This window comes from Chaetomium strumarium (genome assembly GCF_033439665.1).
Source record: "Chaetomium strumarium strain CBS 333.67 chromosome Unknown B0T15scaffold_6, whole genome shotgun sequence".
In the NCBI taxonomy this organism is placed as follows: Eukaryota; Fungi; Ascomycota; class Sordariomycetes; order Sordariales; family Chaetomiaceae; genus Chaetomium; species Chaetomium strumarium.
In genome coordinates this window covers 1,136,137-1,149,725 of record NW_026944434.1, presented here as the reverse complement: position 1 = coordinate 1,149,725, position 13,589 = coordinate 1,136,137, and the positions used below count along the sequence as shown (strand labels likewise).

The 13,589-nt window shown below is 57.2% G+C and overlaps 5 protein-coding genes across 5 annotated transcripts; 1 reads left to right on the top strand and 4 right to left on the bottom strand.

Annotated features, from left to right (window-relative positions):
- Positions 1-1,216: 1,216 nt before the first annotated feature.
- Positions 1,217-1,840, top strand: B0T15DRAFT_513355 (PLAC8 family-domain-containing protein; the record flags this gene model as incomplete). Its single annotated transcript, XM_062868031.1, has 2 exons — positions 1,217-1,507; positions 1,580-1,840. The coding sequence occupies 2 exons, from the start codon at positions 1,217-1,219 to the stop codon at positions 1,838-1,840; spliced, it is 552 nt and encodes a 183-aa protein (XP_062718927.1).
- Positions 1,841-3,334: 1,494 nt separating this feature from the next.
- On the bottom strand, positions 3,335-5,765 carry B0T15DRAFT_264936 (uncharacterized protein). The gene is made up of 3 exons (XM_062863394.1): positions 4,640-5,765; positions 4,312-4,578; positions 3,335-4,255 (listed from the first exon to the last, which is right to left on the bottom strand). Exons 1-3 carry the CDS (start codon positions 5,624-5,626, stop codon positions 3,491-3,493), a joined length of 2,019 nt encoding a protein of 672 aa, XP_062718926.1. The 5' UTR covers positions 5,627-5,765; the 3' UTR covers positions 3,335-3,490.
- A 948-nt stretch (positions 5,766-6,713) lies between these two features.
- Positions 6,714-8,081, bottom strand: B0T15DRAFT_402140 (uncharacterized protein; the record flags this gene model as incomplete). The annotated part of the gene is made up of 2 exons (XM_062865142.1): positions 6,714-7,057; positions 7,124-8,081. The coding sequence occupies 2 exons, from the start codon at positions 8,079-8,081 to the stop codon at positions 6,714-6,716; spliced, it is 1,302 nt and encodes a 433-aa protein (XP_062718925.1).
- Positions 8,082-8,501: 420 nt separating this feature from the next.
- Positions 8,502-9,260, bottom strand: B0T15DRAFT_486643 (uncharacterized protein; the record flags this gene model as incomplete). Its single annotated transcript, XM_062866376.1, has 2 exons — positions 8,502-8,684; positions 8,718-9,260. The coding sequence occupies 2 exons, from the start codon at positions 9,258-9,260 to the stop codon at positions 8,502-8,504; spliced, it is 726 nt and encodes a 241-aa protein (XP_062718924.1).
- A 263-nt stretch (positions 9,261-9,523) lies between these two features.
- Positions 9,524-11,740, bottom strand: B0T15DRAFT_264911 (uncharacterized protein). Its single transcript, XM_062863393.1, has 2 exons — positions 11,087-11,740; positions 9,524-11,022 (listed from the first exon to the last, which is right to left on the bottom strand). The coding sequence occupies exons 1-2, from the start codon at positions 11,586-11,588 to the stop codon at positions 9,788-9,790; spliced, it is 1,737 nt and encodes a 578-aa protein (XP_062718923.1). The 5' UTR covers positions 11,589-11,740; the 3' UTR covers positions 9,524-9,787.
- Between the last annotated feature and the right edge of the window lie 1,849 nt (positions 11,741-13,589).

Here is a 13,589-nt window from a genome sequence, read left to right as displayed (position 1 = left end):
GCCGGTTATCTCCCTTCGACCCACTAACCGTGTCACACGGCAAAACGACATCGTTGCCTGCAAACGCGTAGAGGTATCCTATATACTGTCCGATAAAAGGAGGCCAGCCGCCGAGCCAGTGAGATTTTGACTTTTTTATATGCGATCTTTGATATGCTACGATCTTAGTACTTCTAACGACCATCTTACTAATGTTATGCCCACGTTAGGAAAGCATACGAAGCTTGCACCATCTCGACTTCCCCGTCCTGCGACCTTCGCTGGGATACGGATAGAACCCGGGTAATATTGAAGGGTAAGGTCTCCTTCTCTGTTTACCTTACCATACCACTCGACATTCTAGTGACCTAGTCTTCATCTGAGCGGGGACGGTGAAAATGGAAGTAGGCTCGTAATCTGACGACTTAGCTATATGGATTGCATGATCGTTGGCATCTTCATTCCTGTCCTCTCTTCGAGAGGGGGGATTTCAAAAAGGCTGCGAGCGATCGCAAGTAAGACGGGACAATGCTTCAACATTTGGCGGTGCCGGGAAGTGGCGGCACTGTTCCGCAGCTCCAAATTGGTGGCTTGCATTCGAGTTTGTGATTGCATATCAGGGAACAGCCGATATCCTTTTGAGTTGATGGGGAAGATCTCATGCACGGTTCAGGGACAGAAATACTCGACAGCCTCCGCGCAGCGTAAGACTCGTCACGGGTCGGGAGGACTTTTCCCGACTGCAGGCCCTGCGCCCAGAGAGAGACACCCAGCAGACTGCAGGGCTGACGTGCAGGGGACCGGCCAGCCTAAAGCGATTCGGGTATGGTTCAGGGCGCTGTCGCTTCAGCCCTGTCAAAAAAGAACATGATGGCGCTGCCACTCTCATCTCGGCCCCTCCACAACCAATCATGGTGAACGACAAACATCACGCTTATGGATTCCAGAGGCCAGCGCACGCGTTGGCCGGCAGGCAGGAGACCGAGCTAATGTTGGCAACACGGGCCCCGAGACGTAAGGGAAATTGCTGATATAAAAGAGGTACGGCGTCCATCCGAGACTGCGAGACACACTTCGGCTGTTCCTCCTTCCCAGCCAGCAACCACCAGTTCTTTGTCACTCTTTTCGTCTCCTTTTTTTATCTTCAGCAGCCATATCCTCTTCCTTGATACCCGGCACCAGCCAACTCTCTTCGTCCAACCCTGACTTAAGACAAACAGCCGCAACCGTCCTCACCATGGCCGCCCCTCAGCAACAACCACCCGCCCCCCAGCAGGGCCCCATCAGCAACGACGACGTGGCCGAGTGGACGGCCCGCTTCAACGACGTGCTGGCCCGCCCCGGCGAGTACGTCAACTCCAAGTCTCCCGAGAGCGCCCAGCCGTGGTATAACTCGTTCTTTGGCTGCTTCGCCCCGATCGAGACCTGCCTGATGTCGTGGTGCTGCCCCTGCGTCGTCTTCGGCCGCACTCACCATCGTCTGCGCAAGAGCGCCAACCTAGCTGGCTACGAGCCGATCAACACTTCGGTGCGTCTCACTCTCATCCAGTCTTGCTCCCTCGCAAATTTAGATTACGATCCCTAACATGAGCCATTCCAGTGCCTCCTCTTCTGCGCCTCGGGCTGCGTAGCCCTGCACTGGATCCCCATGGCCATGCAGCGCGCCGACCTCCGCACCAAGCACAACCTGCAGGGCAGCTGCCTCGTCGACATCGCCACCTCGTGCTGCTGCGGCTGCTGCCACCTGGCCCAGAACGACAAGGAGGCCGAGTACCGCGAGCAGCTGCTCGCGAGCCAGGGGATCCAGCAGGGCTACCAGGCCGCCGGCGGGATGGCGTACCCCGGGGGTCATAAGCAGTGAAACAACAGGGGCGCTCCAGGCCTTTGAGACAAATCAGCCCGAGCCTATGTTATGTGGGTTATATCTCGGTTGTGTATAGTGTGGACCGCAGCGGGCGTCGAGACTCAAGCGCTTGTTGGCTAGGTGGTTTTAGATTTACTTGGTTAGCGGCCGGTTGTCTGTGATACCTTTTCACTAGTTCAATGTCAAAGTGTTTGAAGGGCGCTGGAGAAGGAGCGCTGTAAAAGTGCGGCGAGTGAGGAAGGGGAAATGGAACCACCTGTGATTTGTGTGAAGACTCAAGATGGCTCCCAAACAAACCCGTGAACAGCGTGCAACATGGATCGCATTGCGAACCACACTCCTTGGCCCTCCCTTGGCAACGCACTAAAGTCGAAAGGCTGAGCTGGGTCCCTGTTCGGTAATTTCGACCCTGCATATCTGCCTTGTCTCGAAGGGGCAATCACCGCGATACTGGCGCGCCCAGCTACTCATCATCTCGGCGTCGCTGAAAGGCGAGGAAGAAGAAGAAATAACGAAGGTCCATTTATAGCTATACTCACAGCAGGTGCCAAACTGTATTGGAGGAACTTGAGCATCACCCCTGAATAGTAACTGAGCTCGTAGGATTATAGGTGTGTTATAGGGACTAATGAGCGCAGCAGTTCAACAGTGGGAGGCACGCCGAGTATAAGGGGTCGAGGACCTTGATGGCCCGGCTTCATGGAGTGAGCTTTCCGCAGAGGGAGATGGGGTGTTCCCCGAGGACCAAGTCTACCAAGAGAAGTGTGATGTCAACATATTGTACCAGGTACATCTGTACAGTACCCGCAGCTCTGTATATTATTGTACGTAGCTCTTCCAACAAATCTGTCGGCCTCAATAAACTACCTACCTAAGCTAAGTTGCCTACTACTAGTAGGTAAAAGAGGGAAGAACTGGAGCTCAAGGTATCGTACATAGTACTTACGTCATGCTTCCTGACAGTCACCGACAGGTAACAAAGGCAGGCCACCAGATTCTGGCTCAATGCCAATGAAGTCACACAATTCTTTAGCCTGATAGTATGTACTTGCACCGGGCACTCCTGTGTCCCAGCTTCTCTTGAGCACCAGTGGCTCTGTGTTCACCCAGTGCGCCGGAGCTGACTGTAATTTCAAACGACTCTTCCAGTCAAGATGCACCTTGACATTGAACAGTTGATGGGCTACGGGGCGGCCAACTGAGCGAACATGATGGACAGTACTGTGTAGAGTAGCGCGAGCCAGACGCCTGGTTTAGGTTGTATGACACTGTGAGTCTGGTGACTCATTCGGCGGCTCGATTGCCATCGGTGTTGAAGACAGCTTATTAAAGTGACAGTTGGGAATTGGGATGCACCTCGAATCGCGAAGCTGCAGTGCGTCTATCCCAAATATGGCAGAGGATGGGCGCAGGTAGCGAATGAGGGTCGGGGCTTGGCCATCTCAGCTTGAGGTACTGTACGCACTAGGTAGGTTGGGTCAAGCCCACTTGAGGGTATCAATCAGGTTTCGCTATTTGTACTGGAGTGTATACGCAGGGCATGGGCGTGTCCAAGCATGAATCTGACCGCAGTAATGATGGGCATCAGGTGGATGGCGTTGGAGTGCTCAGGTACTACATGTATGTATGGACGTCTGTCTGGCTCGTTCAAAACATGTCCTTCACCTGTTGGTATACACCGCCATCGCCACGCCCAGGAAACTGAGCACCGCGCATTGACGGCTCTGCAAGAGTTAGCCCCGCGCCGCCGAAACCGACATGCACTGGACTGCTTATGTCTCCAACAGCACCATTCATGCCCATGTATCCCTCATAGATACGCGACATCTCCGTCTGCAACCGCACCCCGTTGCTTTCCTCGTCTGCCATGTGCATCGGCTGGCTCTGGCTGCCTGGGGTGGGCGCGGAAGGACTGGCTTCCATCGGCGCACTGCCGCCCGCGCGGCCTACAGCGGCGTTGAACGGTCCTGCCAGGCCAGGACTGCGGCCAGAATTCACACTGCCAGCATACAGGTAAGGCTTTCCGGTCGATCCTCGCTCCGAGGAGTCCTCCAAGCCTAGCCTCGGTGCGTACTCTCTCAATGATCGAATCGTGCGCCACAAGCGACGCGAGACCCAGGATCGGGCCGACATATCCTTGATAAGGTCGAGGGCCATGTAAAATTCATCGCGGCACAGGGCGCTGAACTGCAATGGCGCGTGAGTGGAAGCGAGAAACAGCACGGCGATGGACGACGTCAGGAACTGGTGGTAGAAGGCCTGCATGCGGCGGTACTGGTCGGTTTCGTTGTTGAGGTGGGCGAGGAATCGGATCGTCTGTTTGGCCAGATCGACCACCTTCCGCGCCGGCTGCGCGTTCTCGGCAATGCTCATGGCGCTGTGCAACGCAGGGGTGTAGAGCCAGATTCGCACCTGGGGCCGCGTCAGTCATGCAAGATCGAAAAGCAGGTGGCGCGGTGACGGCAAACCTGGTTCAGCCTCAGCCGGGTCCAGATGCGCTGACGCTGGAGATCGTAAGGACCAGAAGGAACCGGCATCTTGTCGACGTCTAGTGGGCCGGACTTGATCTGCTCTGGTACGGTCTCATACCACTCCATAATCTCACGGTCGAGCTCCTCGAAGTCGTGTGGTCTGAGCTCCCGGACGACAGCAGGCTCAAAGTGGTCAACTAGCCTCCAAATCTTGGCGCTTAGCCTCGAGTAGCCGATCATGGCCACGAGGAACGGACTACCCTCCTGGGAATACGTCAGCAGGGAACTGTTGCTCGGGGAGCCATTGGCGGCGCGTTCGCCCTACCGGGTACGGCAGCTTTGGGTCGATCTTGTCATCGTGGCATACAAACGGCAAGCCGGTGCCGAAGCTCCATCGACGGTCCAGGACATATGCCGACCAGAAGGTATGCAGCGCGTCCCTGCGAATCTGTGAGTCGGCAATCTTCTGCAGACACTCCCTACGATGGAGCCCGAGCTCAAAACAGAGCCGTGCAACCTGCCCTATCAAGCGCCAGGCGAGAACCTCGTCGTTAGATAGGAACCTGTAGCCGGCGCACAGGGCGAGGAAGGAGAGCTGGGTCACATCGGCGGGGCTGCTCATGAGCATCTTATCGACGAGGGGCTGGATGCTGTCGTAGAGCCGCGAAGCCCTGGGGCTGTTGCCGTGCTCGGCAACCGCCAAGGCGCAACACATGAGGATTTTCAGCAGCAAGGTCTTGGGGTGCAAGATGACAGACTCGAGGTCGGGAGGGGGGACAGCGCAGCCGCGCCTGGCCGTATCCATCCATGCCACAAGGTACTTGACATGCTCCATGATGGGGCCCATCGATGCTACTGGGTACATGACGTCGACCTCCTCGCGGTAGACCTTCAAGAGGCGCATTATTTCAACCTCGTCAAACTCCCAAATCGGGTCGGTAGGGCTCTGCGCAAGGGAGCCGGAGGGCACCGGTGCTAACGAGGGGGAAGCGTGCGGTGTCGTGTCCTGCTGCGCACAGCCGTCGTCCAGGCCATCTTTGGCGCCTGGATAGCCCATTTGGTGCAGGGTGTCCTTGGCGACGCCGACTGCGAAGTTGAGACTGGTTGGGCCATTAAAACAGGGCTGCACTCGAGGCGGGAGAGGGACTCTTTGCCGGTGCTCGGACGACGTCGAAGACAAGGGCGTGGCGCCCGGCGGCGGTAGCACACGGTCCTGCAACGGGGCCAGGCGCGCGGTCTCCTGACGGAGAGAATCCACGGAATTCACGAGCGAGTCGACCTGTTGCTGTAGCTGCCTAACCTGGTCCGCCATCTGCTTGAACTCGTCCGAGTCCTTGAAGTTGGAGCAGCAGTTCGGCGCGTATAGGCATTGTAGGTTGAGGTGGCCGCATCGCTGGCACGGCGTCTGTCCGTTGCATTTGATCTTGCGCCTCTTGCATTCGTTGCTGCGTCCAGGGAGAGCGCACGGTCAGATATTGCAATTGCCTGTAACTGCCGTTTGGTTGGGATGTCGCCACGCGACTACATGTCTTTGCACGAGGTATACATGCCACATTGGGGGCGAGCCGTCACGGCGACAGGGCACTTACCATGCAATCGAGATGTACTACAGCGGCGGGAATCGTGTCAGCACCGCAACCCATCCCTAAACGCGGACCCAACAAGGTCGCACAGCTGAGGCGGCACATACCCGATTCCTCTTGCTTCTTTGCTGCTTGGCAGCCCCTTCATCAGCGTCCTCGGCCCTCCTTTTTGTATTGCTGCTGGCCCGTGACTCGAGTGGTGACGGGGGTTGCTGCGGGTGTTGCTGCTGCTGTGCGGAATTGTCTCCGGGGGCGGAAAGCGACGAGTGGTGACTGCCCGCGCGAAGTGGACCGGGAGAATGGTAGGCGATCTGGTGCGGCGACACAATTGACACAACTGAATCAGGCCCCTGCGGAACCGGTGCCGCGCCTAGGAATGAGCGCAAATCGCTGACCTGCGTTTCGAGCTGATCCATTGACACCAGCAGATGTCGGGTGGTTCGATGCACCCTCAATCGTCCACTTCGACGAGTTTTCCATGGCCAGGCCGTGCCGCCAACTGGTCTTGGAGGAGCCGAACCCTCCAGCTCCTGAAGAGGGCGCTCGAGTGGAGATTCGGGGCACGTGATGTGTATTAAGGTTCCTCTGCCGGGACTATCCGCTCTTCATCTGGATGAAAGACCGCTAACTTTCGGGGATCCATTCACATCAGGGCAGCGCTAGCTCTTAGGAGCTACTGACGGCGACCGGAACCTGGAACCTCCGCTACAGGGGCACTCAGGATAAACCTTATGTTATGGCAGGACACAACTTGACAGGCCACAACTACGCAATGCGCAAGCATGAGAAGTTTAGTTTGTCAATTACAGTATTACATCAGCTCTGCAAGGAGCTGTAAATTCGCCCGCGACACTCGCCAAACCCCACCCTGCCGCCCTCAGGCCCGCAGAAGCCACGCAGTGTGACAGTGTCGCCGTCTTTGAGGAAGGTCCGCATGTCCATCCCGTACAGCAGCACCTCCCTCTTTCCGTTCTCAGTCATCTCTAGCAGGCTGCCGCGCTCCCCAGCGCCGCCGGGACCGCTGATGGTCCCCGATCCGAGCAGGTCGCCGGTGCGCATCGGACAACCGCCAAGCGTGTGGTGCGCAATCATCTGCGGGAACGACCAGATGAGATGCTTGGAGCTGGTGCGGCCAATGGTGGTTGTGTCGCCCTCGGCGGCTAATAGGTCCAAGCATCAGCCACCGGTTCAGCATCGAAGTCCAGGGAGAACGGATGGAAACTCACTCGTCAAATCCACCTCCAACTTGATATCAAACACGTTGTCCTCCCTCTTCTCCTCCAAATACGCCTGTAGCTCCGTCTTATTCTCAATCGCCCTCGCCCGGAACGGCTCTAGCGCATCGGCAAGCACCACCCACGGGCTGATGGTGGTAGCAAAGTTCTTGCCGTTAAACGGGCCAAGCGGCACGTACTCCCACATCTGAATATCTCTCGCACTCCAATCGTTCAACAGCACATAGCCGAAAATATACTCCTCCGCCTCACCCACCGAGATCCCGCGCCCGATCTCGTTTCCCCTCGCAATGAAGCAGCCCAGTTCAAGCTCAATATCCAGTTTCCGGCTCGGCGCGGTGACAGGCTGCTTCGGGCCGGCCTGGGACGGGTCCAGCAAGATCTGTCCCACGGGCCGGTGGATGGGGGTCCCGGAGACCACGACGCTGGAGGCGCGCCCGTGGTAGCCGACGGGCATGTGCAGGTAGTTGGGCTGAAGGGCGTTCTGCGGACCGCGGAACATGACGCCCACGGCATAGGCGTGGTGATAGCCAGCGTAAAAGTCTGTGTAGTCGCCGATCTCCATTGGCATGTGCATCTTGACGGCTCGCTGGGGCAGGAGAGCCTTTTGGCGGAGATCAGGGTTGTCCCGGAGGATAGAGGGCTGGGTAGTGTCTGCGGAGAGGAGGTCCTGGATTCCGGCCCGCACCTGGCGGTGGACAGCCCGGCCTAGCCGGGCGAAGGCGTTGAGGGTCGGCTGGGAGAAGGTTTCTGTTAGACCATTGATGCCCGGGAAGACTGCGGTCAGGTCGGTATTGGCGGCGAGGACTTTGAGATCCAGGACGTATGACCCGATGGCCACGCCCGCGTGTGGTGAGCGGTCATCTGCCGTGGAGATGATGCCGAACGGAATGTTGGCCAGCGAAAAGTCGCTGCACGGGTCGATATCCGGCACCCACGAGCTCGCCATCTCAAATTCCGTGATGGTTTCGTATACGATGCTGCCTCGAAAGGTCTTGCGCCGAGTCCACGATCTTCTTATTTCTATCTTGCTCCCCTGGACGCGGGGCTTGCTCTCCGATGGAAGCCGTTGCCCCACTTTAATTCCGTTGCCCCGCATTGGGTTCCGCGCCGGGCGGCTCCGAATACCGCACGAACTCCGGACATCGTGCTGGTCGTTCACCAGTCACTGAATTGAACGATGAGTGACAGGCATTCAACGACGATCAGCAAGTATGTGCAAAGTATACTATTACAAACTATTACAAAGTAAGTACATGAAGAATACTAAGCCATATGCGGGATAGGTTCGCGAAACGGGACTGCGCGTCTCGTTGCCGCTGGAAATCGCGCCTTCCCGTCAAGATCCAACCATCAGTCAAATGCCCGATCACGTCAGAATCCCCAACAGACTGGTGAACTTCTCAACTTGTTCGCCAGGATACTCCCTCGCCACCCTTCTCGCCGCCTCTTTTGCTTGCGCAATGACCCTCGACGAGTGCCCCTCGCCCTCGTCTGTGACCAGCCAGAACAACACCTCGCAGCCGAGCCTCCTCAGCTCCTCGATTCGATACTGCAGCTCTTCCTACAGATCCCTGTTCATAACCTTTCCCCGACTCCCGGGTTTGCGCCATCGCCGCGCCACCCACAGCGGCAGCCACCGCGTCGCGCCCCACACGATGTATTCGAGATCGGTCAGAATGACCACCCGTTGCCAGCCCTCTCCGCCCCACGCCCGGAACTGTAACGCTGCAATCACGGCGCGCAGCTTCGCCCGATTCGATGTGTGCTCGGCAGGCGAGCCGTGGGGCCCTTCGTGCTCCAAGCGGAAGGCGACGCTGCCAGACGGTGCCCCTTTGAAGACGAAGGCATAGCCCCCGACGGGATCTCGCAGCTTGCTAGCATGGCGGCCGTTGTTGATACAGGAGCCGTCGACGACCACCAGGATCTCGCGGCTGTCAAACCGGTTGATGAAGCGCGGGAAGGTGGCCTGCAGACTCGTCTGCAATGGAAAATGCGCTTCCGGGGAGAGGCTGGCGTCTTGCGGGATGAAGACGGTCGCTGGGCGCACGTTGGAGCGACGCGTCAGACGGCGGCTGGAGGATCCGCCCTTTCCGTAGGCGGGAAGGCCATGCGCCCCCTGTTCCATGACGTTTTGCTGGGCTGGGCAAGGGTGTCTCCGGCCGGGAACGGAAAAGGGATACCAGAACTCCGGCTGAGAAGGAAAGCTAAGTGGATCGTGAAGCTGCGGACTGAGAATTTCCCACTCAAATAAATACTGACTGTTGAATATTGTCGTCGAGGCCCTCGGTCAGGGCTTAGTTATCTCGGCGCTGCAGGTCCGCTGCAGGAACGGATCTGGTTGGATCCGGTGGTCTGGACCTGGTGAGGCCCACCATCACCAGTGCACCCTTAAAATGGTCAGCTTCCAGTCAGCTCCAGGACTCTTTTCATCAATCTTCAACAACCACGGCAAGTAAGCCGGATAATGTGGCCTCGACTGAACAAAACAGCACACGAGTTGCGAATAGCCAGCAGACACCGATTGGATTCAGAAGGAATCTCGAACCCTCTACTTCATAAAGTCATGCATTGCCCAGTATCAGCGTTATAACACATTATATTGACGTCACGCTTCCCTCTGCATGTGTCTTCTCTATGTACGGGTAGTGGAGACTAAACAGCCTCGGCCTTGGCCTTCTCCGATGCCAGATCCCTCCGATCAGGCTCCTCAGTCGCACCCTTCGATCCCCAGTTGCCGGTAAAGAAATTGCGCAACGACTGGCCGATGTTTCTCACGTTCTCAGCCACAATCTCGCCGGTGGGCCGCTCAAACAGCAGGTCGATCTCCTCAAGCGTCTTGTCTTTGGTTTCGGGCATGAAGAGCAGCTGGTAGAACCATCCAACAACAGCAATGCCGCCGTAGAACCCCAGCGTCAACCCCGTCCGCGTCATGGCCTCCTGCATGGCCGAGAAGTTGTATGTGACAATGAACGACGCCAGGAACAGCAGCGCGTCCGAGGTCGTCATGCCGTACGACCGCAGATATGTCGGGTACACCTCGGATGGGACGACCCATGTCAGGCATGCATAGCACCCGAAGAAACCCATGTACAGGATCAGGCCGATGAGATAGCATGCCTCGGCCCCTCGCAGATTCGTCTCGAGCGGGATCTGGTAGCTGACGCCGATGACGACCAGGCCGATGAAGAAACCTGGAAGCATGGTGTTGGCCCAGAAACGGCGGCCGTACTTCTCCATCAAGAAGATCGCCGGGATGGTGCCAATTAGGAGAGACCCGCCGCCGACAAGCGACATGTAGTTGGCCTTCTCATCATCGAAGCCGATCTGGTTCATAAGGACCGACATGTAGTACATGATGGCGTTGACGCCCGTCAGCTGGCCAAGGAGGATCATGATGTTGGCATAGACCAAGGCCCGCCGCGCCCGCGGCACGGTGAAGAAGTCCAGCCAGGGGAAGCGCTTGTTGACGGCGCTCTCGGAGACCACCTGTCGCTCGTGCAGCACAGACACCTTCATGACGAAGAACTCATCGCGCGCCTCGCGCTTCTCGATGCCGCGGATGCGCTTCCACACCTTGTACGCCTCCAGGGTGCGGCCCTTGTGCATTAGGAAGCGTGGCGACTCGGGCAGGAACAGCATCCCCACGAACATGATGGTCGAGAACACGAGCGACGAGCCCAGGATGTACCGCCAGTTCCCCGGAACGTGCAGGAACATAGCGGCCACCGCATAGCCGAGCACCTCGCCCAGGGCGATGTTGAACTGGTACAACGAGACGAGATTTCCCCGGATCCTGCGCTCAGCCGTCTCGGCCACGTAGACGGGCACGGTGCCGCCTTCTAACCCGACGCCCATGCCGAGGATGACACGTGCCGCGATCATCATGCCTAGTGTGAGTTGGCGATAAGCATGGGACTCCTCGGTGTCTTAACTGGGATGAGGAAAACATACCGTAGTTGATGGCGCCAGCTTCCAGCCCCGCACCAACAGTGTAAAGGATACAGGAGATAATGATGGACCAGCGTCGACCAAACCACTCGTTGCTGGGCGAGAGGATCAAGGCACCGCCGACAGCACCGAGCGGCATGGCCGCGTTGACGAGACTGTTCTGCCTCGTATCCAGGCCCAGGTCCTTGGGCAGATACAGGTTGGCACCCGAGATGAGGGACTGGTCGAGGCCCGAGAGCAGACCGCCCATGGACGCGAAGGCGACGATGACCCAGGTGAAGTGCCTAGGGTCTTTGAACTCGGGGTGGAAGATTCCCTTGCGCAACCCGCCTTGTGCCTCGAGCTCCGTCTCCAACTCGCTGATGAGCGCGTCGACCTCCCAGCCACCGGCCTGGACGGCAGCTACCGCGTCCTTCTCGTCCATGGGCGGTATGGTGGCATCCTTGACCGGGTGCTCGTGCCGCGCCTCGTCTATCTTAGCAGACGTGCCGGGTGCGCCCGCCATGATGTTTGGTGTGTGTGAGCGGATGGAGTTGACGAGCAGCCTTCTTCGGCTTGGGAAGAGGGGTATAATCAAAAGGAGGAGGGCGGCGCAGAGCCTGGTGGCTGCTCGGGGTAGGGTCGTGAGGCTACGGAGTAGAAAGATACTTCGAAATTAAAACAGGCGTGAGAGCGGGATAAGCCGGATTTATTAACCGTCCTCCTCGCAAAGAACTTCCCGCCCACCCGCAGACCGCTCAGGAAACGCGAAACGCAGCAGCACAGCGTAATCGGCCTGCATCACATCATGGTGGGTGTATAAACAGGCGATGCGATTGGGTGCCATCGTCTCGTGTTCTCCGGCCGGGGCCCCGGCCCCCGACTGTGTCTCTCCAGACTCTTCCACAATCCCCGCTTGCGACCCCGGCTTTCCCCATCTGGAGAAAGCTGGGAGTCGTCATCAGGCGGACAGCAGGGACCGGCGTCCGACCCGATCCACTACCGGGCCGACTGCAGGCGGTGGTGCCGGTACTGGTGCCGTAGCTAAGAGTGCTAAGCCGTCTCGCCGAGTCGGCAGTTGCCCTGAAAACCAAGCCAAATGCGCCATAGCGTCGCGCCTGCCCAGACGGGCCAAGGGAAGACAAGACCTATTAGTACACAGCTTAGCAGGCGGTTACTACTACCAAGGTAAGCTACCTGGTATGTGAAATACAGTACATACAAATGCACTGTATATGTCTACCTATGGACGCCAGCGGCAGTGGCTACTATTGCAGGAAATGAAGTGGAACGAGTGGGCTGTGATGTTTCCTTGCTGCGTTCCCGAACCCTTTGGGGAGCAGATTTTCGACGTAAAAGCTAAAACCGGTCACATTGTCCTGTTCCATGCTCAAAACAGGAGATTTTCGGCGATCTTCGGCATTTCTCAAAGCTTATAAAACTTAGCGCGCGTGCCTTGCGACGGCCACGGAGGTTTCCATGCGAACACGCCCACACACGCCCTGGCAGCAATAATCGATACAGGAAACCCGATTGTTCAGACCACCACGACACCTAGCCAGTCGCTATAATTCTACTACTTCATTTCAACAACATCGACCTCCTACTTGTTTTCTATCATAGTTTGATATAGACGTTAGAACAGGAGAGAAGTGCTCGATTTGCATGTGTTTTGACCTAGGTAGTTGCGATGAGATTGCTTTCGGGGTGCATCGATTACCTGTATCGATTATTGCAGCCAGGGCGTGGCCTACCCACTTGGCCCGCTTTATGATGGGACCAGTGTGTCGCCAGGTCCCCACTGTGTTCCATCGCCAGGACCGAGAAAGGGCCGGAGAAACCCCATTGCGGGGACGTCTTCCTAACTCCGCATCTCCAGTTCCTGGGGGCCCCAGACCAGGATTCCCAACTTCATGCGGGTCAAAGGCACAAAACGTGGGCAGACTCCCTGCAGTCGTTCCGGGGTCAAACCGAGAAAAAAAGTCATACTCGCGTGAGAACAGGGGCAAGATCTCGCCCTGTCCTGTCTCCTCCGCTCGCTCACATGATGTTCTGATCAAGAGACGGGCGATGGCCAAATATAGTATTCCGGTCCAAAACCTGGTGGTGTTCGTCCTAACGGAATATTCCCTTTTCCTTTGGTTTGAGGCACTTCAACGACCTCCGCAGCTGCTGTTATGTACGTACAAACATACAACATGAAGTAATGTACATCAACAGGGCTGTCGAAGGATTGCAATGCCAGACAAGATCTGAAGGATCGAAACGAAAACCCTGCAGCATACTGTTGCATCCGGATCGAAGCTATGAAATCCTGCGTACGGCCTCATCAGACTGCTCCGGTTTTTGCCGGAGTATGCAGAACACTAGAATCTGTCAACCAGAAAGAAGCGCAGAAAGTTTGTCTATTTTTGCTGGCTCTAATTACATAGTGCGGAGGTCTCAGAGTCGATCTGTTTCGTACTAGTAGTTCCCAGTCCCCACTTTACCGCGGACAAAAACGCATATCGGAATACCCCGTTTCAAG

Coding starts and splice junctions, on each gene's coding strand:
- B0T15DRAFT_264911 (XM_062863393.1), bottom strand. CDS start 11,588: ATGGCGGGCGCACCCGGCACGTCTGCTAAGATAGACGAGGCGCGGCAC. Junction 11,023..11,086: donor AGCTGGCGCCATCAACTACG/GTATGTTTTCCT, acceptor AACTCACACTAG/GCATGATGATCGCGGCACGT.
- B0T15DRAFT_264936 (XM_062863394.1), bottom strand. CDS start 5,626: ATGGCGGACCAGGTTAGGCAGCTACAGCAACAGGTCGACTCGCTCGTG. Junction 4,579..4,639: donor ACCCAAAGCTGCCGTACCCG/GTAGGGCGAACG, acceptor ACGTATTCCCAG/GAGGGTAGTCCGTTCCTCGT. Junction 4,256..4,311: donor CCCGGCTGAGGCTGAACCAG/GTTTGCCGTCAC, acceptor ACGCGGCCCCAG/GTGCGAATCTGGCTCTACAC.